Here is a 23,578-nt window from a genome sequence, read left to right as displayed (position 1 = left end):
TACAATACATGGTTAATAGATCAGTGAATAATTCCACCAGTGACTCAAATGCTATTATTAAATTAAGTCCCTATTGATAAATTGTGTAGTTCTACCTGTATTGCACAGGCAATTGACAGGGTTTGTTTACACGCTAAGATGTTTTAGATTTGTAATACAAATTGCAGGCACAACATATCGGTAGCTGGTATACGCTATCACAACCACTAGTATCCCAATACTCAACATACAAAAAAGACTACTCTTCTCCGTTATACATTATCCCTAACAGAAAACAAGATCCATGCATACCAGTTGATTAACTGTTTCATTTATTGAAAAATATGCAAAAAAAAATTGCAAACACCAGATTGGCAGGATCCCAACATACTCTTTTTTAAAATAAGATTCATCTCCGAGGGAGTCCTTTTTGTTAGCATCTTAAGACTTTCCTATTACCGATAATTACTTCAATTATATTCAGCGTAATGAATATCAGGGATAAATGTTCAATCATAAGACTGTTTTTTCAATATAAGTCATCATAGATATATCGGAAAAGTAACAGTAGTACAAACGCATATTAGATAATCATAAGCAAGGAAATTGTAAGACTCTTTTGACTGGAACTGGTTTAGAGATTCAAGGGAAAATTCGCAAAATTCAATTTGGTATTTTTTCAAATTTGTTTTTAGCAACTACACCGGTAAGGTTGAGTATCTCCTACACAATATAAAACCAAAATTATATAGAGTCCGTATTGTTGTCATCATAGCAGACACCATGATTTAATTTCTTCTTCTCTCCAAGCTATAAAACAAAAAAATTATGTTAAAATTCTTGATGACTTGAGTGGTTTATTATTTTACAGTACTGGGAATCAAAATACCTATTTCACCAATAAATACTTTTTAATTCTGCACACCATTTTGAAAATACAGGTAAAACGTAAAATTAAATGGTAGTGATATTAGGGAGTGGGGTTTTATGGCACGGTTGTTAGCAACAATATGGGATGAAATTTATCTAACAGAAGGAAGTATGTAGGTTTCATATAGAATTATTACATCATTTTTAACTATTCAATTCAAAACTAACGAAGATTCAATAAAACATAGTGTTTATTCGACTAGACCAGGGGTTCTCAACTTTTTTTCTGCAAAATACCCCCCAGTAATGTGACACCGAACAAAGTTGTGATATATCGATTAACAATTTGTTGAAACAACAATTTATTGACCAGATAAAACTAAATTTAATTTCCCTGTTACTAATATTGCCCTAACTAATAAATTCTTGAAATCCCTTTCAAGTTTCAATAAGGATATCACTTTCTCCAGTGCTCGCAGCACGCTGTATTTTCTGTGAGTTTCACATTGTTTACGTCACAATCACAACAACGCAAGATCAGGGAAAATCTATGTTTCAATTGGCATCCAGTTTCAATCGGCACGCATTTTCCTCTGGTAGTAATAAAGGATATTAAAAACAGCAACACGCAAAAACTCGACTGCCATCCAAGTACCCCTTGAAATCTTCTCGCGAACCCCAGGTTGAGAACCCCTGGACTAAAGACTGTTTGGTCCATCCCTGATCACTTCATTATCAAAAACTCATTAGGTTAGGAAACAAATGGAATGGGCCAATTTTTATATTCTATTCTGTTTTTACTTATTGTTGCCTATGTCCTGCTATAAAGCTCAGTACAAACAATACGTCAAACTCACATTGAGGTACGTAGAATCTGAATAAATCTTCGAGCAATCATAATACCACACTTGCCAATTCCACGTCATTCTATTGTTTTATGTACGCGATGTTTTGGAGAAGCAAAATCAATAACATGGAAACTACGACAACTGTTTGCATGTCGTTACGACGTGAGCACCTGAGATGTCACAAAAATTATGATATTTGTTAAAGCCATACTGAACAATTTTTTATCATGTGATACAATTAATACATATTAGGCATTACATGTATTTCTTTACAATGCTTAGTGATTGAGGCAATATTTAAAAATGAAACCGATAGTGGCAAAAAATTCACATCTTACACTTTTATAAAAAAAAGAGTGCTTAATAGGGAACACCATTTGCAAAAAACATCTTGCGAGAACATCTCTTGAAAATGAAATTTTTCCAAATACAGTATAAAAATAGCAAATAGTCAAGAAAAATTGTGAAAGAACTTGCAAATGTTATTTTAGGAAAACAAATGTACAAAATTCAGACTTGAGTATTAGACACAATCTTGACTGGAACAAAAAAATTTAACCATGGAGATTGTATTCAGGTCTCATCTGTACAGTTATTGTTACAATGATGTGATCAAGGCAAATAATACCAAATCTTACCATTATACTATTTAATCTTTGTAGTGGAATCTCGTTCGGAATATATTTTTATGTCTTCTCGGAAAAACTTTTTCGCTTGATTCCTGGTTTCATTATCAATTTAAACAATCCCTGAAATCAGATCCAATTATGTATGTAGTAGTAATCATCACAAGAATATAATACAAATATGTTATGCATGCTTCAGGTGGATATAAAAATATAAGGAATATTAATAAGTATTTCTCTAGCTTTGTCTCAACCGTAAAACATTGCAGAACAATCTCAAAAACAAATATATACTTAAATCTCTACTCAAACCATTTGAACGACAAACGAATATAAAAGTGTGAATCAAAGCTTCCCCCAAAACCAGTCTTAAATGAAAAATCCAGTGCGCCAGCTAATGTTATCTAATAAATAATATACATTGTTAGTCTGATATGAGTATTACTTATAAATAGTTTGAGTAAGATAAGCTTGAAATATTTTTCCCAACCTGGTAAATGTAAACTACAAATTAGCTTTCATATTCATAATCTATGATCAAATTGATATGATACCAGCTTCTTACAGCCTAATTCTTGTATACATTCCTCAGTTATCGTGTAGTATCTGTTTCACTGCGATCATTACTCATATCAGCATATATACTGAACAAATAACATTAATTCCCCAAAAAGTGAAACAAATCTTATGGTACTATTGTTGTAAAGTAACTTAACCATCATTACAAACCTGTTATATGAAATAAAAACTATGACTAATCCACTTCCGACAACATTCAGACATTGCGTCCCCGAATCACCTCGCTGTATGAATCCACTTTTTAAACTGCACTTCCAGGCAACAAATTTCAAAGTATTTACTTTTCAGACAGTCAAACATGATTTCATACTATTATGGTTACCTGTAACTTGAAGATCTTTACTAACCTGTTGAAAACCATGAAAAAAAAAATACAAAATCATCTCTATAACAGAAATCAAGTATGGCTCCATATACAGATATACCATGTTTCCCCAAAAATAAGACTGGGTCTTATTTCAATTTTCTTCCGAAAAATAACACTAGGGCTTATTTTCGGGGGATATCTTATATTTTTATTTATTAAAATCAAACTTAAAAAGTAGAGAATTACGAGATTTTTAAATATACAAACTATGAACCTATATATATATATTATAACCTATATATGAACCTCGGTTAAATGTGATTCAAGCGAATTCTTTTCACTAATAAGATTTGCCTGTACCTTCAAGATCATTACTAACCTGTTAAACACACAAAAAATAAGTCTAATCCACACCTCATAACAGAATTTGAGTGTGGCTCCATATTACTGAACTGCTCAAGTCTGTGGCTCCATTTTCTATCCTGTATTTCCAGGCAATAAATTCTCGGTAAAATGCGATTCAAGCATATTCTTTTCACTAATAAGGTTTGTCTGTACCTTCAAGATCATCACTAACCTGTTAAGCACACAAAAAATAAGTCTAATCCACACCTCATAACAGAATTTGAGTGTGGCTCCATATTACTGAACTGCTCAAGTCTGTGGCTCCATTTTCTATCCTGTATTTCCAGGCAATAAATTCTCGGTAAAATGCGATTCAAGCATATTCTTTTCACTAATAAGGTTTGTCTGTACCTTCAAGATCATCACTAACCTGTTAAGCACACAAAAAATAAGACTAATCCACTTCTCAAAACGAATTTGAGTGTGGCTCCATATTACTGAACTGCTCAAGTCTGTGGCTCCATTTTCTATCCTGTATTTCCAGGCAATAAATTCTCGGTAAAATGCGATTCAAGCATATTCTTTTCACTAATAAGGTTTGTCTGTATCTTCAAGATCATCACTAACCTGTTAAGCACACAAAAAATAAGACTAATCCACACCTCATAACAGAATTTGAGTGTGGCTCCATATTACTGAACTGCTCAAGTCTGTGGCTCCATTTTCTATCCTGTATTTCCAGGCAATAAATTCTCGGTAAAATGTGATTCAAGCATATTCTTTTCACTAATAAGGTTTGTCTGTACCTTCAAGATCATCACTAACCTGTTAAGCACACAAAAAATAAGACTAATCCATTTCTCAAAACGAATTTGAGTGTGGCTCCATATTACTGAACTGCTCTAGTCTGTGGCTCCATTTTCTATCCTGTATTTCCAGGCAATAAATTCTCGGTTAAATGTGATTCAAGCGTATTCTTTTCACTAATAAGGTTTGCCTGTACCTTCAAGATCATTACTACCCTGTTAAACACACAAAAAATAAGACTAATCCACTTCTCAAAACGAATTTGAGTGTGGCTCCATATTACTGAGCTGCTCTAGTCTGTGGCTCCATTTTCTATCCTGTATTTCCAGGCAATAAATTCTCAGTTAAATGTGATTCAAGCGTATTCTTTTCACTAATTAGGTTTGCCTGTACCTTCAAGATCATCACTAACCTGTTAAACACACAAAAAATAAGACTAATCCTGTTCTCAAAACGAATTTGAGTGTGGCTCCATATTACTGAACTGCTCAAGTCTGTGGCTCCATTTTTTATCCAGTATTTCCAGGCAATAAATTCTCGGTTAAATGTGATTCAAGCGTATTCTTTTCACTAATAAGGTTTGTCTGTACCTTCAAGATCATTACTAACCCGTTGAACACACAAAAAATAGGACTAATCCACTTTTCATACCAGAATTTGAGTGTGGCTCCGTATTACTGCATAGCACCATGGCCTGGCCTGGCCCCGATTTCTCCGTGGCCCGGCCTCAATTTCTCTGTGGCCCGGCCCCAATTTCTCCGTGGCCTAGCCCCACTTTCTCCGTGGCCTGGCCCCATTTCAGTGGCCTGGCCCCAAAGCCACAAAAAAGTGACCACTCCCTCTCCGATTTTTGCCTCGTAAAAACACATAACGAACACTTTAAATCAGTGCGATTTAGTACATACCGGTACGGTACCGGTACCGTACGGTTCATAAATATGAACAGATTGTTACGGGACGTATCGTACCGGTACCGGTACTGTCGTATGTGTTTTACAGTACAGTTTTTGTACCGGTACCGGTATTACTGTATTAAGAATAAGATTTACATATTTATCCCGTATTAAGACAAAGGGTCTATCCAGCTCCGGTACCGGTATCGTAACTTATCTGTCTGCGGCGTCTGAAAGTAGACTAAACGTAGCCATTACCACTTACCAGCCATTTTGTCTTATGTTTCCCAAACTTCAGACCTCACGGTCACCGTATTTCGTTCCAGCATTCTGATATTATTACCTGTACCGTACCGTCTTCCCGTACTGTATTATTTGACACTGTACCGGTAAAACAGTTACAGAGTTATGTGATACCTGTGATAGAATTTCTCAGTTTTTATATTTCGTATTTGTTCTACAAATTGAGAAATATAAAAGATGTTAATGGGTTTTGGCATAGAACAGGGCTCATCAACTATTTTTACCAATGACAGAATGATCTGTTTACAAAACTTCCTGATATTCAAATATTTCACATTGCTCCTAAATACTGAAATATGTTTCAGTGCCTCACAACTTCAGAACTTTTTGGTAAAGGAGCTAACAGAAGAAGGATTCGGAGAAACTGAGTAATCTCAAAAAAATGTGTCGTAGTTTCACGACTTAAAATTATTCGCTTATCAAGACGGCAGTATTCGCATTGTTCTTTATGGTGTCGCAGTTATTTTCATATATCTGTATATCGGGTCTTGTGTAGTTTGGTGCCTAAATACTGAAACATGTACCGTACTTCTAGTTTTCTACCGGTAATGCAGTAATGATTTTTGCACAAGAGACATGTCAGTCCTAACCCCTGAACCCCCACCTGACTACGCCATCCAAAAATTACGTCACTAATCTGAGCGACATCTCAAGCTTTCAGTTAAAAGTAGAAGTGAAAAGCTTCGGGGGAGAGGGGCAATATTTAACTGATGTTTCAGGACTGCAGGAGGAATTACTTCAGGCATGGATTTTTTTCTCAAAGATAATAATATATAACATAATATATAATATAACTGAGAGGACTTATTATAAGACTCTCTAAACCCAGATCATTCCGAAAACTACGGTATTGGATTTTATATTCATCAAAATTGCTTTGTCATACTCCAATGAATAACTTGACTTTTTTCCAGGTCGGTGATGATTCTGCTTGTTTTCCAACTTTTCTGATCCCTATTCCTTTATTTGGTGAAAAGCTCCAAAAAAGGCAATGGTTTTGTAATAGGGGCCAAGAAAAGTGGACAAGGTGGAACAGTTCAATTACACGCCAAATAAACCTGTAATCAAGTTTCATAAAAGGATATTTTGTTTTGTATTTATCTTGCGACCCTTATATTTGTCATCTGTTATGTGTGATATATTTCCAGATTTAAGTGCGTAAGTTTAGCTGGATGTTTCAATCCACTGTTTTGTAGTGTTTTCTGCCACCATCATGTCAACTTCGAAAATACCTCAGAACAGGTAATTTTTTTTCTATAGCCTAATTTATACCCTCATTTGTACATTGTATGTATGTCATAGAAATTATTATTTGACAAATGAAATTGTAATTGAAATTTTTCGCTTCTCTAATCACTAAATATGCAAGTAGCTAGTTGGGGAAATCATAATTCTCATGACCCACATAAGCCAATTAACTCCCTCACTATGTAATAAATTGAGATTTTTGCACCTTGTTTAAAGTATGCAAAATACTTCCATAACCTCACCAATTATATATTCTCTCCTAGTGTTCAGAAGATTTCAATAGTTTATGAAATCTCTACAATATCCTATTAATATTTTTTTTCACTTTTTATGCAGCAGAGTTTCACGTCCTGCAGCTCCATCCAAACTTCCAAGTCGAATATTGAGACCGACATTTACAAACAAATCTTCAACAAGTAGTACAAACTTTGTTAACTCTGCTAAACAAATAGAAAGAAAAAAAGAATTTTTGAAAAGTTCCGAATCAGTGGCATCTCTGAACTTGAAAAATCGAACGGAACGAATTATCACTGTGGATTGTAATGGAAATAATGACAATTTTGTTCCTGACAAGTTTGCTACAGAAAGTGAAACTTCTAACAAACAGTTCACTGAAGAAATCAGTAAAATTAATGTCACATCAAGCACTAATTATTATGAAGCATGTAAACCCACTGTGAGAACATCGCAAAGTTCTGATAGCCACCTTATTTCTCAAAGCACTTCATCTGTCGACAGCGTGCAATGTACAAAAACTGATGTTGTAGGCAATAATAATTCACCAACTTTTCGTTCATTGAAGCCTGGATATTTTTTACAAAAAGTCAGTGCTTTAAAAAGTTCACAACAGAAAATGAATGTGAACACAGAGAAAGTACCATCAGGAATGCCAAGTAAAAAACAATCTATCAAATTACCAAACAGGATTGTGCACACTGGTAATGTTGGTTCAGAGAAAGGTAAATTTGGATACAAATCAGAGAAGAGTAATTTGCCTACCCAAATGGATAATAATTCAGAAATCACGAAATCATTAAACGCTAATGCAACAAGGAATAAGTCATCATCAGGGACATCCAGACCTTTGTCTCAGACTTCTAATTTAGATCAAGACAACCCAGATAAAGCAGATAATTCGTCGATCAGAACAAACCTGTCTCGTGCTGAAAAAAGAAAAAAATATTTAGAAATCAGATGTATTGCGGATGGTAATCAGAAAAAAACTGATAAAATTCCTTCTTTTGGATTCCAAAAGAATACCACTTCAGATAAAAGTTCGGATGACTCAACAAATGACAGTACCGCAACAATGGATTCACATATTGGCAGAAGGTATGGTGCTCGGAATTAATATTTTTATATATTCTTGGGTTCGAGTAATTGTGTGTGTATAAATATAGTGCATGAATGTATGAAGATTTTCTTCATGATTCCATGTATGTGAAGTCTATAGACAGATAATCAAGACATTCTGCGGGAACTAATGCACACTTTTCATGATTAGTTGGCCAAAGAATCATCATATCAGGTTATCAGGCTGTGTTTTGTGGAGATGATATTTTATAACCTCATCTTTCCCTGCTTAATTCCCAATTCAAAAATACAATATGTAGATTGCTTGTTTTTACACCTGTAATTCAAGTCTATTTTATTTAAGGACTTATCTGAGAAAACCACCTCTTCGAAATGTCAAGATTGCCAGACCTGTAACAAGACCAAAGAAAACTCCTTCACCCATTATGCCAAGACCATTTGGATTTGAGAACCGACAACTGCCTTGCATACCATCACAACAAAAATCTGAAAATGGGGCTGTTTTAAGTAATGAACCTCATTTAGAGAGTTGTAAAGATGAAAATATAATAAATAATTTCTTAAATAAATCAAATGACGGAGATGGTGCCGCGGAACCAGTTCAAATTCCTACAGTTTCAAATGAATATGTGAGTAGGCCTACTGAGACACATTTACGGAAATTCATTTTTACCATGTAATTATCATGGAATTATAGAGTATATTTTTTCTAGCAGTCCTAAAAGATTAGTAACTTGCACATATATATAAGCAGGTGTTAGAAGAGCATTAAAAGATCATGCTTTGCAGGGTTTTAGAATGGAAAATAAAAAATGAGAATAGTTGTGTCCTTTTAACTGAGAGTAATTTTTTTTTATAGTTTCCAGATATTGCTGTAGATAAAGAAAGCGGATACAGTTCCATCACATCTACTGTTTATTTGGATACAAGAACAGACAATATATCAGAAGGTGAGAGAGAAATATGTGTATATTTATTGGGTTTGATGTTTACTTACTGGTAACCATTTTATGGTCTAATTACATCAACTGCAACGTAAGGTCGCCAACTTTTTGAGATGCCAAATGTGACTAAATATCTTTTTGTAATAATGTGAAACAAGATCAATTGCCCAATTTTTCATTTCATAAGAAATTTTGATGTTGATTTGAAGTTGATTTAAGATTCAGAAATCTAAGTATCTATATACCTAATACTGGAATTGTACTGTACAAATTTACTACATATTTGAAAGCGGGAAATGACTATCTGGATTCTGGAATGATTCTTTTTAGTCACTGTACTGCAATATCTTCAGGCCTTTTCAGCTAAGTGTGAATTAGTCATGTAGATTGATATCATATCATAAGAATTTGAAGAACAAAATTACGGCAGTTGTCTGTCAAAATTAGGTTTTTCCTTTGCTATTGTTAAGGTATCTTCTCCTTTTTTTCAATTGTACGTATTGATTCAACAGCTCACCCATCACTATTAGTCAAATCTGATGCTGGGCAAACATGGAGTGGAGTACAATCAAACTGTAATGAAAATGTTATGATGAAATTATCGAATCAACAGAGTAATAGCAGGTAATATTGATATCATGTACCGTAGATTTACCATTTTCATGGTATGGTGTTAAATTTGGGAGTAAATGAAATCAAAAAGAAAGAAGGAAGTATGATAGCGGCATTTTTTTACATATCTTATCAATAAAAATATAATATTATATCCTATAGACCACGACTTTCTAAAGCGGTGGTTTTTAAACAATGGGGTTCGCCCCACAAGGTAGTGTGTACAGTTTTTTAAGGGGGTGTGAAGTTAATTAAAAATACAAATATTTGTTAGATTTGTGGATTTCATCTACATATTTCAACAGGTTTTTCGAATAAAACATACTTCTGCCCTACTTTCTGTTATTTGTAGCTTATTGTTCGCAAATGATTTGTGAGGTGATGAGACTTAACAACTTCAAAAAAGGGGGCGTGGCTTAATAGCGTGAGGAACCCAAATCTATGGTATTCACAAACTCATGTACATTTTTACCAACAGGCAATATAAATATGAATGATTTCCAAACTGGACACTATTTTTGATATATCTGGAAAATATATATAAGATAAAAATTGTTTTTGATATTGATGAATTGGAAGGCAATAATGCATTAAATGCATTCATTCATCAATCATTTTGCATGACATGTCTGTTTTGACACCTGGGTGTGATTGTGGCATAAATTAACAATTAGCTTCGTCAGTTTCAGCTAAATTTTGTTTGTTGTCGATGTTAATTACCGGTAGTTGTTTATGGCTTTTGTCGTATCAGAGATTTTCATTGAGAGAAAAGATTTCCTGGAGCAAGGAAATAGATTTACTGTGTCTGTTTTATATCAGCAATTTTTCCTCCACAAGAGTGATTTATTAATGATAGCCAAATCTGATGTAACACACAAAATTATCTGGATTAATCACTTGGTTTGAATTTTGAATGAACACCAGGCTTTGGAATTTTGGGGATAATCTACAACATCCTGAATAAATTCTGAAAAACATTACCAAATTTGGATTGATTTGACTGTAAAGATACAGTGTTTGGACTTTTGTTGATAAAAACACAAAATATTCTCGAAATAAAAATTTCATCTTTACATAAGTCAGTAGTTTAAAATTAAGTTCTGAGATATCTGACAATTGTCAACCTATTATTCCTTCAGCCTGAATGATGTTCTATCTTCGGTGTTTGATGATGAGCTTGAGGCAGATGATGAAAAAAAAGAACAACATAGATATGTTACCTACATTGCCAGTAAAGATATAATAACTTATGGAGAATATAGACTGTGAGTTTGTAATCAAATTAAATTCAATATTTTGAAAAAGGTTGATTATCTCAATGCTAGAATCATCTTTTGATACCAAATTGGGCGCTTTAAAAGTATCTGTACCAATATGGTGGTAACTAATTTATATTCACCTACTTTACATCAGATTGTGTAAAGGGACTGAATCCTATGGGGTTTTTATTCACTTAGCTAATTAGTTAGTTCCTGAACTCGTAATAAAACTAGAATAAGGAAAATCTGAATGAAATTATGGCTTAACCCTAACCTGGTACACATACTACGGGAGTACCCCAAATTGTGTTTTTTATTAAAAGGTAAATATCCAAATCTAGTGAATCTTTTTATGGTTTCGTTTATCACGGATATTATCAGAAGTCGGTTTTGCATCGAAAAATGCAAAGCGGTAATCAAATAGCAAATATGACACATCATGTGACATTAAACTACCAACAAATAGTTATAAAACATTGCTGGTAATCTATAACTTCCTGCTTACTGAATATTTTTATCTCGTTTTATTCGATTTAGTTTCATTTTGACAGCTATGCATTGTATATTAAGCATGATTTGTTTCCAATCCTTACAAGTTGACCTGCTTAATTCATAGTAGCGGTAATAAATAATGTGAGATTTATTATTACTGCTGCTCATTTACAAAAAGACAAGATTTTTGCTCATATTTTTTCACCCAATAGTCAGCAGTAATATGCTACTTTATTGCTATGATTGGACTTTTTAAAAACTGCTCATATACACTAATTAGAGTTTGTTAACTTTCTTGTCATTTATTTGACACATCAAACTTCAAAATAGTGACGAAAATACCCTAAATACAATGTGACGTGTATAGATTGCTCATCCTCATAAACAGAATTCATTGGGAGGAACAGTTTAATATTTCATGACTTCAGAGGTCTTCGTTTTGATTGATTTTTATGGAGAATTCCATTCTATCATGTTATTTTAATTGATCTGTCACTAGTGAAAATAAAAAATTAATGAGTCACCTATTTCATTCTTAATAGGCAAACTGAAGGTAATTATTCTCCAGAAGAAAGATATGGATCTACAGAGGCTAGACAAATAAGGTATTTTTCGTAATAAAATTTATGTAATTATGGTATCATATTCCATATGTAAATATACCGGTTATGCTTGGTTCCACATCATTACTGATGTTATTGTCAGCTATATCGTATTTCCGCATTTGAGAAAAGAATTTATTTGAGATTAGAAATGTTTCAAATTGATTTACCATGTTTTGATCCAAGTTATTATGTAACCCATTCCTCATTATTTAGACAAGAAACCTAATTTTGTGAAACGATAAATTTTCTTATTTATTTTTTACTTCAGGATTTTCTATTCCTAATAAAAATTTCCTAATTTTAGGACTAGCTCTGGGAGTGACTCTGATATCGCTCCAATTCGTGATGCTCGGGTATCACCTGACTGTGGGAATGCATCGGACTCTAGTGCGGAAACTGTAATTCCGAATATAAAGTCACCTCAGCCTCCTGATGTGTTTGAGCAAGATCTAGGTTCAAAACAGGACGAATTAAAAACATTGCCATCTCATAATATTAAAATTAAGCCTGAATTGATAGTAAATTTAAATGAAGAAGGTGACGAAATTAGTTTCAAGGAGGACAAGTCTCCACAGAAAAATGATTTTCACTTCTTGACAGCTAAACTTGATACAGTACCGATATTTCAAGGACAAACCCCAGAATCTTCAAATCGTTTGCCAGGTAATTTATTCAATATGTATTTGAGATAGCATTTCATTTTTATTTTAGATTTATTCACTGGTTCATGCCGTATATTGTATACAAAATATTTTTGTCTGTGGATGAAATTTTATTTAGATGTATAGAATGTTTATAAAGTCATGTTACAATCAAAATTTTGTAGTGTGTGTACCAGATTAGGGTTAGGCCATAATTTTATTTCGATTCTCATTATTTTAGTTCTATTACGAGTTCGGAGACTGTCTGTGTTGGCCAAGTGAATATACCCCTTGCCCACAGGTTTCAGTAGTTACCTCCATATTGGTACACATATTTCTGGAGTGCCGTATATTGTGCCAAATATTTAATGCTGTGTGAAATTTTGTTGGTCAAGAAATGTGCTACTGGTGAAAATTTTTTGTTTCTATTTGTGCACCTACAAATGTTTTTTTTCTACCGTTCTTGATGTCTTTTACTTGTAGTATTATATTATTTATATTTTATATAAAATGTGGGTTCATATCAATCATGACATTTCAGATACGCCTTCTACAAGTTCTACAAGCAAAGCAAAAAAACGTAAGACAGATTCTTTAATTATGTCACCTTTGATTATAGAAGAAATCAAAAAGAACAATGGTATGCATTTTGATTAGATTATTTTATTCGATTTGTGTTGATATTTTCAGTGAACTGGTATTTTGTTTCATCAAGTGTTGTGTATTAATCTTCTATCATCAACAAGACTATATACAATGATCATGTTTATCCCGAGGCCAATATTCATATATGCTATTTATAAAGTAAATACTGAGAATAGCAATTTTTATAGCAGAGAGGTAAGATGTAAATAAACATTGAAACCTGTAATATAATATGGCTATTCCATCTGATTCCATGAACAAACCACTTTGAATTAAATTTTTTTGCTCGACTTCATGTTTCCTTACCTCTTGATCTCAAAAAATTTCTGCCTATGAAGAGCAAATGCAAAATTTTTTATTTTTGTTTTCAAATGTTTACACCATTTCATGTCGCACTTTCATTCAAAATATTTTATCATATGCTGTTCGTCTAATGCTGATTGCTACTTTTATTCCAGTCTATCGTAGTTTTTTTTCGAATTCCGATTACTGCGGACATGGAGTTATTTGATTTATACTCAAATTTCGAAAACAACTAAAAACTGACAAATATTTAGCGAAACAGCGAAAAACTAGCTCATGTTTACAACCATGCTTTAAAAGCTGACTGAGTAAGAAAGTGTCTTTTGCGGCTGATAAAATGGCAATTGTTAAACGCCCTTTGACATCCTGCTGATTAAGTGATGTTGAGAAATGAACAAGAAAGCTGCTTCTCCGGGAAACATAAATTATGAGGCTTTTTTGAGTGTATCTGAAATTTGATGCTTCAACAAGAACGACTTTTTTCAGAGAAAAAAGTTTTGTCATCGAAATTGGAAAGTGAAAAGAAAAAATTGTTCGAGGAAGATGAGAAGGATGAGAATATTTCTGGTGAAGAAGATGATAATTTAAGTCAATTGATTGTAAGCTGAAAGAAATTGAAAATTTTTTTTTATCAACAATGAATTGATCAATATTCTATGTCCAGTGGTAATTTCCTGGATTGCTGCTCTTATGCTGAATTGATTAATTTATTTTGTATAAAACTATTGGTTATACTAAGCATCAAACTTTCCACTGTATACAGTTGTGACACACGGTAGCCTACTGCAGTTTGTATTATTGTGGTAAATCGTAAATCCAAAATCATTAACCCCATTCTTTACTCCCAATACTTTCTTTAACTCTGGTTTTCTATACATAATTGTGAGTGCAATGTACTTGTACAATTCTATTATATTTTATTGTAAAATATTTCAGGACTTGCCGAGTTTGTGTGAAAGTGCCTTGATGGAAGATTATAATTCAATATTAGAAGATGATGTCACATATGATGCACTTTCAGATAATGAAAATAATGTAAATATATCTGAAGTTTTTTTAAAAGCATTCTGATAGAATATAAATTTAAATCATTTTGCGTGAACCCAAATATTACATTATATTGTTACCTTTGTAAAAATTTTATGTCATCTTTTGGAAATAGCATTTTGTATACGGAATAAGTTTATTTAAATCAGTTAGTATTCCCTTGTTAACAATATGCTTTAAACATCTTGATAATACAATTTTATTTTGATATCATTATATTGATACCGCAACAATGGGTGGAACAGTAATAATTATTTTTAATAACATTTTTTTCCATTGCATTAATGAACAACATAACATGTGGGCTTTTTGTAAATGATGCTGGAGTGAATCTAGCTAAATTGAATAGGTAGTTTCTGCTTAATTTAAAGCAACATCGTTTCAATTTACTAGAAAAAATGATTATTTTTCAGTTTAAAGATGATGGGAAGCCGACTGTCACTTCCACAGTTGAAACTACAGTTATCAACAGACTTCTATCACAAGGTGTGGTTACTCGATTTATAACTGATTTGGTGTCTAAAATTATTCAATATGGAATTAACTCTTTAAAAACACAGTAAAATCAATGAAACTGTTTCTTAAGTTTCATACATCCACATCTTTACCATATCTTCGTAGAAACTTTATTATGCTGGTTATATAATTTTTCATTTCGAAATAATTAGCTTCGTTATTCACTTCAATCTTATAAAATGGTTTGTGTTTGTCCTTTTTGTTTTTCTGAAAAGTATTCACAATTCGTGACAAACAATTCCATGAGAATATGTCAGCCACTAATATTTGAAGGCGAATAGACCAAATGGATGACTAAAGTTGAATTCTACCCAGCATTTATTTAGAGTCTTTTCTTCAGTCTATTTCTTTCATGTTCAGGGTTAAATGGAATTGTTAGACCAGATGAAGATCCGATTACATGTGAACACGAACCAGACACAGTATTTGCAAGCTTTCATAATTCTAATCATGATAAATTGAATTCTGCCATGACTGTGAAGGATAATCACGACTTTGATATGCATTCTGAAGCAAATCACAAGCTGGTTTACACAGAGGATGAAATTCGAATGTTCAAAACTGAATTGAAAACATTGAAAATGTCTATCACTGAATTGTACAAAATGTTAGAAGTGGAAGATATACAGAAACAAAGGTGATTGCCAGCTTACACAGACACCGCTCTAAATAATTTTTTAATTTGTTTTCTAGAAATTCTTTCTTTGTCTAAAATCAGAGATATCGCTAATAGAATAGTTGCAAATAAGCTTGAGTCGACGGATAAATGCCATTAAATATTGGTTGATGAACTATTTCATGTCTTTATTTGGGGAAGGAACATCTTATATGCAGTACAATTTCGTTTTGTAATTACTGATTATTATGAGTAATACCAAGATTTTGAGTGAGCAATATTGTTGTTAGTATTCCCCACTGCCGTTTATCAAGTTCTGTCTGGCGATCACAGTTCCTGACTTTTGAAGCTTAAGTAATTTTCAAATCCTTAATTTCCTAATCGGATGATAGGATTATATTTGGGATTAATTTTTCGCAATGTTTCATATATTGTTTTGACTCTGGCTATTCATAATCGAATCACAATTGTTACCTCAAAATGTAATAATTTTATCTAAAAGTCATTTAAACCAAACAATAGAATTGGCAGCAACAAACTTCCGTAACGAAAAATGATACCAAACGTGGTGAAACCCGGCCATTGTCATTTTCAATCTTAATTATTGTTTCTACATATTAGCGATACAAATCTAACATTCAGATGAAGTTTCTGTCGGTTCAGTAAATATCTTCATATACATAATATATGTCATGAATTGATCAAGCCCAAATATTGCCAAATTTAATTCTTTGTTTTGTATAGGTTGAAAAGAGAAAATAAACATCTTCATACAAAAAATCAAGAACTCTCACAAAAGCTCAAAACTGTCTCTGATGAATTGGTAAGCTTAAATACATATCAAATATTATTTATATCCTTAGATTTATCGTTTCTGTATGCTAGCAAAAGCTGTGAGAAAATTCTCCCGGATTTTAAGGGGTCGCTTTAGTGATGTGCGAGTACGGTTTCCGAGCTAAGCGCGGCAGGTCTCGCAGCAACGGATATTTAAATAATAAAATGACATTCTTAAATTTGAAGAGGATGACAAAATTGAAAGGAAATTGTGATTGTGATGTAACAATATATCAACATGACACCGTGTGTCTTGGTTGACGGCAAGTTTGCCCCCAAAATTATGAAAAGTGATACGCGAGTACGGTTTCTGAGCTAAACACGGCAGGTCTCGCAGCAACGGATATTTGAATAATAAAATGACATTCTTAAATTTGAAGAGGATGACAAAATTGAACGGGTATCGTGATGTAACAATGTATCAACATGACACCGTGTGTCTTGGTTGACGGCAATTTTGCCCCCCAAATTATGAAAAGTGATACGCGAGTACGGTTTCTGAGCTAAACGCGGCAGGTCTCGCAGCAACGGATATTTAAATAATAAAATGACATTCTTAAATTTGAAGAGGATGACAAAATTGAACGGGTATCGTGATGTAACAATGTATCAACATGACACCGTGTGTCTTGGTTGACGGCAATTTTGCCCCCCAAATTATGAAAAGTGATACGCGAGTACGGTTTCTGAGCTAAACGCGGCAGGTCTCGCAGCAACGGATATTTAAATAATAAAATGACATTCTTAAATTTGAAGAGGATGACAAAATTGAAAGGATATTGTGATTGTGATGTAACAATGTATCAACATGACACCGTGTGTCTTGGTTGACGGCAAGTTTGCCCCCAAAATTATGAAAAGTGTCCACCCCTGCCCTCAAATTATAATATTCAGACTTTTCATATAAACAAAGCCAACTGAACCTATTTAATAAGTGAATGCACTACAACATTTCAAAAATTGTTGTTCTTTATATTTTCAATTTGTGTTATGAAAAAGTATTTTCCATTTTTGTCAAGAGTACAATTTTCCAATTTCATTTCTAGTGAATTTCTCGTTTCAATCGTTTATGCCACCTAGTAGGGTTATAATAGGGATTAGGTGTCAAATTTTTTTTTTTTTGTTCTCAAATGATGAATATTTTTACATTTCATGTTATCCATAAAACATCAATTTTCAGGCTATATTAAAATTTTCTGAAAAATCAAACAAAAATAAAGAAGACAAGGAAACTCAAGTTGAGATTGAGTGCCACAATGTTTCTACTGACACGGCTGACAAAGAAGACAACAGCTCAAATGTAAATCAGAATTATTTAATGTGATATTTAATTTTATTGACATTATTTATTCTCATTAGACAACGAATACTGCAACAGGCATACAGTTATTGATCGAAAGGTGGAAATATGATGAACTATTCTCACAGCTTGGTTTATTAGGAATTTATTTATTGTTTTACCATGCATTGGAATTTTGAAGATAATATATTGTATTATTGCCATTTCATACTTTCATAATCAATGTTTCCTCTAATTTGCTCATATTCTTATCTGTGATTTTCTGATTTACTTTCATTTTTAGAAAAAGTCACAACATCAATCAGACACATCAACATCTCCCCGATGGTTCCATTCTGAAGTCAGGTGAGATATTATTACTGAAAAGCATAAAATTAGGAAAATAAGATCTTAATACTGGTACAAATAATTTTTATTCTCACAAAGCCTCTATTATAAAATGAATTAAACTAAATAATTTTATATCTTTGTCGCTTATAGTCGGTCGTAAAATATTTAACCATCTTATTTGTTTGGGTATCACAGAGTATCCAAATTATGCCTTCGTCTTTTGATGCTACATTGGCTCGCTTTATAAAAAGGGTTTCAAACTCGTATATAATTAGTTTGATTACATAAGATAAAAATCTATTCTGTTGAATGGAAACTTATGAAGTACTTCACGTATATCCAAAGTTTGTCAGATTTCATTTAGCATTTCTGTTTGCATGGTTCAAAAATTTCGTTTATATTAATTTAAATTTTTTTAATTTCCGCAATTTCTTGTTTTCCGAATTGCTTTAGAGTTCGATTCTATCCACAGCATCATTGATAATGTATGTATGATATTACAAGAGTGATTGTCTTTGTGATGTCATGTGATTTATAGTATTCAGTAAAACTTAAAAAATGTGTGTAAATGTTAAGATGCTCATATATTCATGTAGTTGGGATGTTCATTAAAAATCTCAATGTAGTTTTCTGAGTGCAGCAATATTCTGGTGATAATTCTTAATTGCTACCCTGAAGAAAATTTTTTTGAACAATATAAACATAGTAGAATGAATTACTTTTAATTTTGACTCATAAACTAATGCTATTGTCTTTTTGTTGTTAACTTGCATTAGCGTGATAGAGATCAAGTCTGTAGTATGTCATATTTATTGTTTGATGTGTATGCTAGGGTTATTCATATATACCAGAAATATAAACACCACTTTTATCAGGGATGGCCGTAGCCAAATGAGCTATTTGTTCCATTCTAAAATCTTATTTCCAAATATGAAATGTCTGATATATCATGTCATATATGAAATTTGACATTTTCAAATTTCAATATAAATAGCCAATTAATTTAAAATATTCAGAATCAGATCCATTTGGACAATTCAGGTCTGAATTTATGGATGATGTTGAACAGCGTTTTTACACGAGACGTTATCCAGAAAATATTATTATTTCACTTTCAAATTCTCTCTTAAATATTTTTATTCGTGATGTTTTAAGACATTCTAGATTATTATTGGGGATTAGCTCGCCCTAGATAAGTGTTATTTTCACTGAAACCAATTCGCAACGCTGAATATAAAGGCTATAGAGATATAGTCCTATTGGTTTTTTAATGTTTTAAACATACTCTTGAATGCATCTAATTTGTACATGGATCCGACATATTCTTATTACACTTCCATATAGACAATGAGCATGTCCATGATATAAATCTTCAGAAATTTACCTTTCGCCAAGCATGAACCTAGATTAGCTTCATTCCATGTTTCAACACATATTTAGCATTTAGCAAATATCATAAACATGGTAATTTTGTTGGTTTTGCGTATTTGTAATAATTCTTACATGATAATTGTAAATTTGTTTTATTGTTGTTAATTGGTTCAGTAGTGTTCCATTAACAAAGACTAATGGAATTTCTTTATTATTTGTGTCAATTCTATATTATTGGTAATTGTTTGTTATAATGTGATAATTCGCATGGTGTCCCCAATAAAATAAATGTCAGTAGTTCAATCATTTGATGTCTTCCGATTCTTGATTTCGATTTTGAATATTCTTTGGTTAGATTACTTTGTTGTTTAGTATTATCCCAATGTTTGTCAAATTTTCGATTAAATTATAATTATTTCTCTAGACCTTCATGATTTTGGTATTAATTGTTGTATCTTTTTGAGCATTTTAATTTTATCATATTGGGTTCTTGAACAATTAAAGTTTGTCATTTGAAGAATGCTGATTGTGCTACTTAACTTTTTTGTTTCATTTTAGTGATGAGGTTGAATCCAATATAAAGGAGGCTTCGGACGAAATCAGATTTGTATGAAATTTTCTCATATTCAATAATGTAATAATATTTTTCAGCGGTATAGTCGATACAGTATTTATTCTTATTTATACTTCCAAATTATTACTAGTGACTAATAAGGAATATTTATAGATTGACTTAGCAAAAATCTATTATTTTTTAATGATGTAGCTACTTTTATTTATTTTTGTTGTTTGAAAATGAGAATCCAGGGAAAACTAAGTTTTATTTCCATTGTATTTTAGCTAAAAGACTTGCGTGGAGATTTTGATAGAAGAATTGATGACGCAGAACAACGTCTCAATAGCGCACTCGAATTGCTGCATAGATGACTGATGTCGACTAATTTCATGCATTGACATTTATTTTAAAGAAACATAAAAAAAAATAGTTTCTTTTTATAAATTGTTCAACTGTTCACTTCATCTATTTATGTTGCTGATGTTTTGGATTTACTGGATGGATACATCATACTTGTCACTGTTTCAAAATGGAAACATGGTTGCATCTAAGTTTGTTGCTTTTGGAGCCTAGCTTAGTTTCAAAAGTTTATTCACTTTGTGTAATTTTTATACTTAGGCACTTATAATTTCAAGGCTCTCTTCTTTCACACTTACTGTCCTTTTCACTAAAGAAAACTTCAGTTTCGATGTTTTCATAATTGACTGCCATATCTCATTTTTTCATACTCGAGATCCTCTTCTGTCTGACAAATAACTTCTTGTGTCAGACGACAGATTTTTCATTTTTAATGCAAACTCTTCGGCTTTGTTGGCTTGTACTGCTTTGAGCATCAATTCAATCAATATCTGCTGTTTTTGGTGCTGATGGACCTCTTTAAATCTTTCTTTTTTATATTACTTTTATATTTTGCAAAAGGTAAATCACTGCTCTGCTTTTTCTGTTTTATTTATCAATCTGAGACAAATTAGATCAAAATGTGTTGCTTCATTCAGTGAAACATTCTGAAAGCACATCTTGACTGTGATATTCTGTGACTGATACTTAGTATAAGCCAACACTTTTCTTTGAATGTTTTTCTTTAATTTGTTACTGTCTTATTCATCATAGATATTTATCGATTTAATTTTGGATTTTATCAGTATTTGTTTGTTGTGCTTTATATCTGATAATTGATATTGAGATGCATGTCAGAATATCAGACTTTATATGGAATGAGTCAGTTGACTGTATTTTTTTGAATCTCAAATATTTGCGTACGGAACATTTTTTTCTCATTTAAAATGAAATATATATGAAATATTCCCAAACATGCAGCTTGATTTGCAATGTTCAATGCAATTTCGCAATTATTCCAGCTGATAGAGTTTTGCTGTACATGTAATAATTTGGCTTCACCACCATCACCAATTATTTTAAAATTTGGGTTGTGTATGTAGTAGCTGAAGAATGTAAAGAGTATTTCTTGACATGATTACTTCAAACTTGTACTTGTTAGATGTTGATTCAATTTAGCCATATGATACACAGTCACTTTATATTATTTCTATTCTATTGTTTACTTGTATACTGTATCTTTTTTGCACCACGCACTCTAACGAAGAAGATTTTTCTGCTTCAGTAATCGTCAACTACTAAATTGGTTTCATTTTTCTCAGCTTAAGAGCTTTGCTTGCGTGGTGACAATAATGTTCAAATATTTCTTGAAAAAAAAAAGTTTTTGTTTCTCATTAGATATACTTTTGTAATTTATAGAAAATCAGTCATTTTTGCATTTTGTGCCTACAATTACTCGTATTTTTGAAATGTTAGAGGCACAATGTGGCTGAAGTTAAATGTCCACACATGATTTCTTGTTTAATTTCTATCATTCTTCATCATAGTTTATTTCCAGATTATACTTAAATATCCATTATCATTTCAGAAAAACAGATGATAGTAAAGTATGTTACCCATAGAACAAATTTTAATGTATTTGCTGAGGCATAAATTGCAGTCATCACTTGAAGCTCCAAATCCTGTCATATGTGTCATTTATCTCAAATTTAATGGGCTGATTTGAAATTATTTTCAAGATAGAACAGAGTTTAAATTATAATACTTGTGGTATTCTGTTGAGCTGAAGTATGATACTGTTTTTATGTTCTTTAATAAAACTGTGATTTTCTCCATTTCATAATCATATGTGTCAGAGTGAATGAAGTTTAATAAATCATTTTTTTTGATGAGATGTTAGTGGTATCATGATTCAAAATAATAATATATTTTTGTGTCTCACGTCCGGGGTCGATAATAGCCTAGTATAATGGAGTCTTTTTAGAATCCCATTCTGTGTGTCATTACTAGGAAACTAGAAATCTACTTTATTGAATGCGCTAATAAGCGCCTTCGCTGCAATAGGAATGCTCGTCACAAATTCCGGATCTCAATCCACAAATCGTCCTTGTCACATTACCCTGTTTCAACAATCTATGGGCCCAAGAGTGCGCATTTTTGTTACATTTCAGTTGTTGTCCGCCACAATTTTCGCTCAGGACAATGAATGATTCCATAACGCGGCTAGTATGTAGATTTGGTTTCTGCGAGACTAACTACTTATCCTTCTTCTGTGCCGGTGGATCCGTATGCAAGAATGCTGTAGCGAGGATAAAGATAATTATTCCAAGTTGTTCAAGATTCTTGCTGCACACCAACACAAATAGACGAAACGTTACAAAAGATATTTGTGTTAGTGTGCAGCAAGACTCTTGAATCACTTCTAATGTGTTGAGGCTGCAAATTTTCAATTAAGTAATTATACGGTTGAGTAGCTTTGTATTGTCCTCGTGGTGCTTTCATATTTGGCGTGTCTCTCGTAGGTCAACAGTTTCTTTCTATTCTCCATACAGCTGGGTTTATGTCGCTGACCGAGTACATTTTGTTATCGCTGTTTCGTGTTTGCTAGTATGTCTGTGGAAGAAGATAAATCTTCAATCACTACACCTACAGTTCAGTATTTGAATGCTCAAACAAATTCTGCGCGATTTGCTACTGCAACCCTTATACAGTTCATATTCTAGCAATCCATCTAATCGCACTTCCAAGATTTTACGTTTTTATTTTGCGCCTGCTTTTTCGGAGGATTTTTTACTCCAAATTTCATATAAATTTAACATTACTAATATAACAGTCAAGGAATATCAATTAGGAAAGATTTTTTGTGGCGGAGAGGGCACATAGGCTCAGCGGCGTATCTACGTAGAATGGCGCCCATGGCAAAGTCTAAAAATGCGCCCCCTTGATGACAATGTTTGACAATTTATAATAACTATTATTGAATCGAGGTACTTTTTCTTTATCATTCGAGTAAAAATACGAGTTTCAGTTATTCCCAATTTGAAATCTTTTT

At 32.5% G+C, this 23,578-nt stretch overlaps 1 protein-coding gene and 1 long non-coding RNA gene across 6 annotated transcripts; one reads left to right on the top strand and one right to left on the bottom strand.

The window, feature by feature from the left end:
• Nucleotides 1–288: 288 nt before the first annotated feature.
• On the bottom strand, nucleotides 289–3,740 carry LOC144429714 (uncharacterized). Of its 2 annotated transcripts, XR_013479029.1 has the most exons (5): nucleotides 3,624–3,740; nucleotides 3,053–3,249; nucleotides 2,336–2,446; nucleotides 1,707–1,867; nucleotides 289–789 (listed from the first exon to the last, which is right to left on the bottom strand). It is a non-coding gene; the product is annotated as an uncharacterized LOC144429714 (long non-coding RNA). The 2 variants fall into 2 exon arrangements; XR_013479028.1 differs by lacking the exon at nucleotides 3,624–3,740 and having other exon boundaries at nucleotides 3,053–3,353.
• A 2,965-nt stretch (nucleotides 3,741–6,705) lies between these two features.
• On the top strand, nucleotides 6,706–22,420 carry LOC120346951 (uncharacterized). 4 transcript variants are annotated; one of them, XR_005570055.2, is made up of 19 exons: nucleotides 6,706–6,799; nucleotides 7,142–8,137; nucleotides 8,463–8,748; nucleotides 8,979–9,069; nucleotides 9,576–9,687; nucleotides 10,815–10,940; nucleotides 11,969–12,031; nucleotides 12,336–12,694; nucleotides 13,214–13,312; nucleotides 14,107–14,219; nucleotides 14,557–14,655; nucleotides 15,081–15,153; nucleotides 15,544–15,820; nucleotides 16,544–16,622; nucleotides 17,814–17,933; nucleotides 18,217–18,278; nucleotides 18,717–18,748; nucleotides 20,193–20,241; nucleotides 20,475–20,552. XR_005570055.2 is itself a non-coding variant. In XM_039416751.2 (18 exons), the coding sequence occupies exons 1-18, from the start codon at nucleotides 6,771–6,773 to the stop codon at nucleotides 20,559–20,561; spliced, it is 3,117 nt and encodes a 1,038-aa protein (XP_039272685.2). In that variant the 5' UTR covers nucleotides 6,706–6,770; the 3' UTR covers nucleotides 20,562–22,420. The 4 variants fall into 4 exon arrangements, 3 of the variants coding, with proteins under 3 accessions (XP_039272685.2, XP_039272684.2, XP_039272686.2); XM_039416751.2 differs by lacking the exon at nucleotides 18,717–18,748 and having other exon boundaries at nucleotides 7,145–8,137; nucleotides 20,475–22,420; XM_039416750.2 differs by lacking the exon at nucleotides 18,717–18,748 and having other exon boundaries at nucleotides 20,475–22,420.
• The last annotated feature ends 1,158 nt before the right edge of the window (nucleotides 22,421–23,578 follow it).

This window comes from Styela clava, chromosome 11 (genome assembly GCF_964204865.1).
Source record: "Styela clava chromosome 11, kaStyClav1.hap1.2, whole genome shotgun sequence".
Lineage (NCBI taxonomy): Eukaryota > Metazoa > Chordata > Ascidiacea > Stolidobranchia > Styelidae > Styela > Styela clava.
The sequence above is the reverse complement of the archived record's forward strand: the minus strand, read 5'-3'. Positions and strand labels throughout refer to the sequence as shown.

Coding starts and splice junctions, on each gene's coding strand:
- LOC120346951 (XM_039416750.2), top strand. CDS start 6,771: ATGTCAACTTCGAAAATACCTCAGAACAG. Junction 15,821..16,543: donor GAAGATATACAGAAACAAAG/GTGATTGCCAGC, acceptor TGTTTTGTATAG/GTTGAAAAGAGAAAATAAAC. Junction 20,242..20,474: donor CTTCGGACGAAATCAGATTT/GTATGAAATTTT, acceptor ATTGTATTTTAG/CTAAAAGACTTGCGTGGAGA.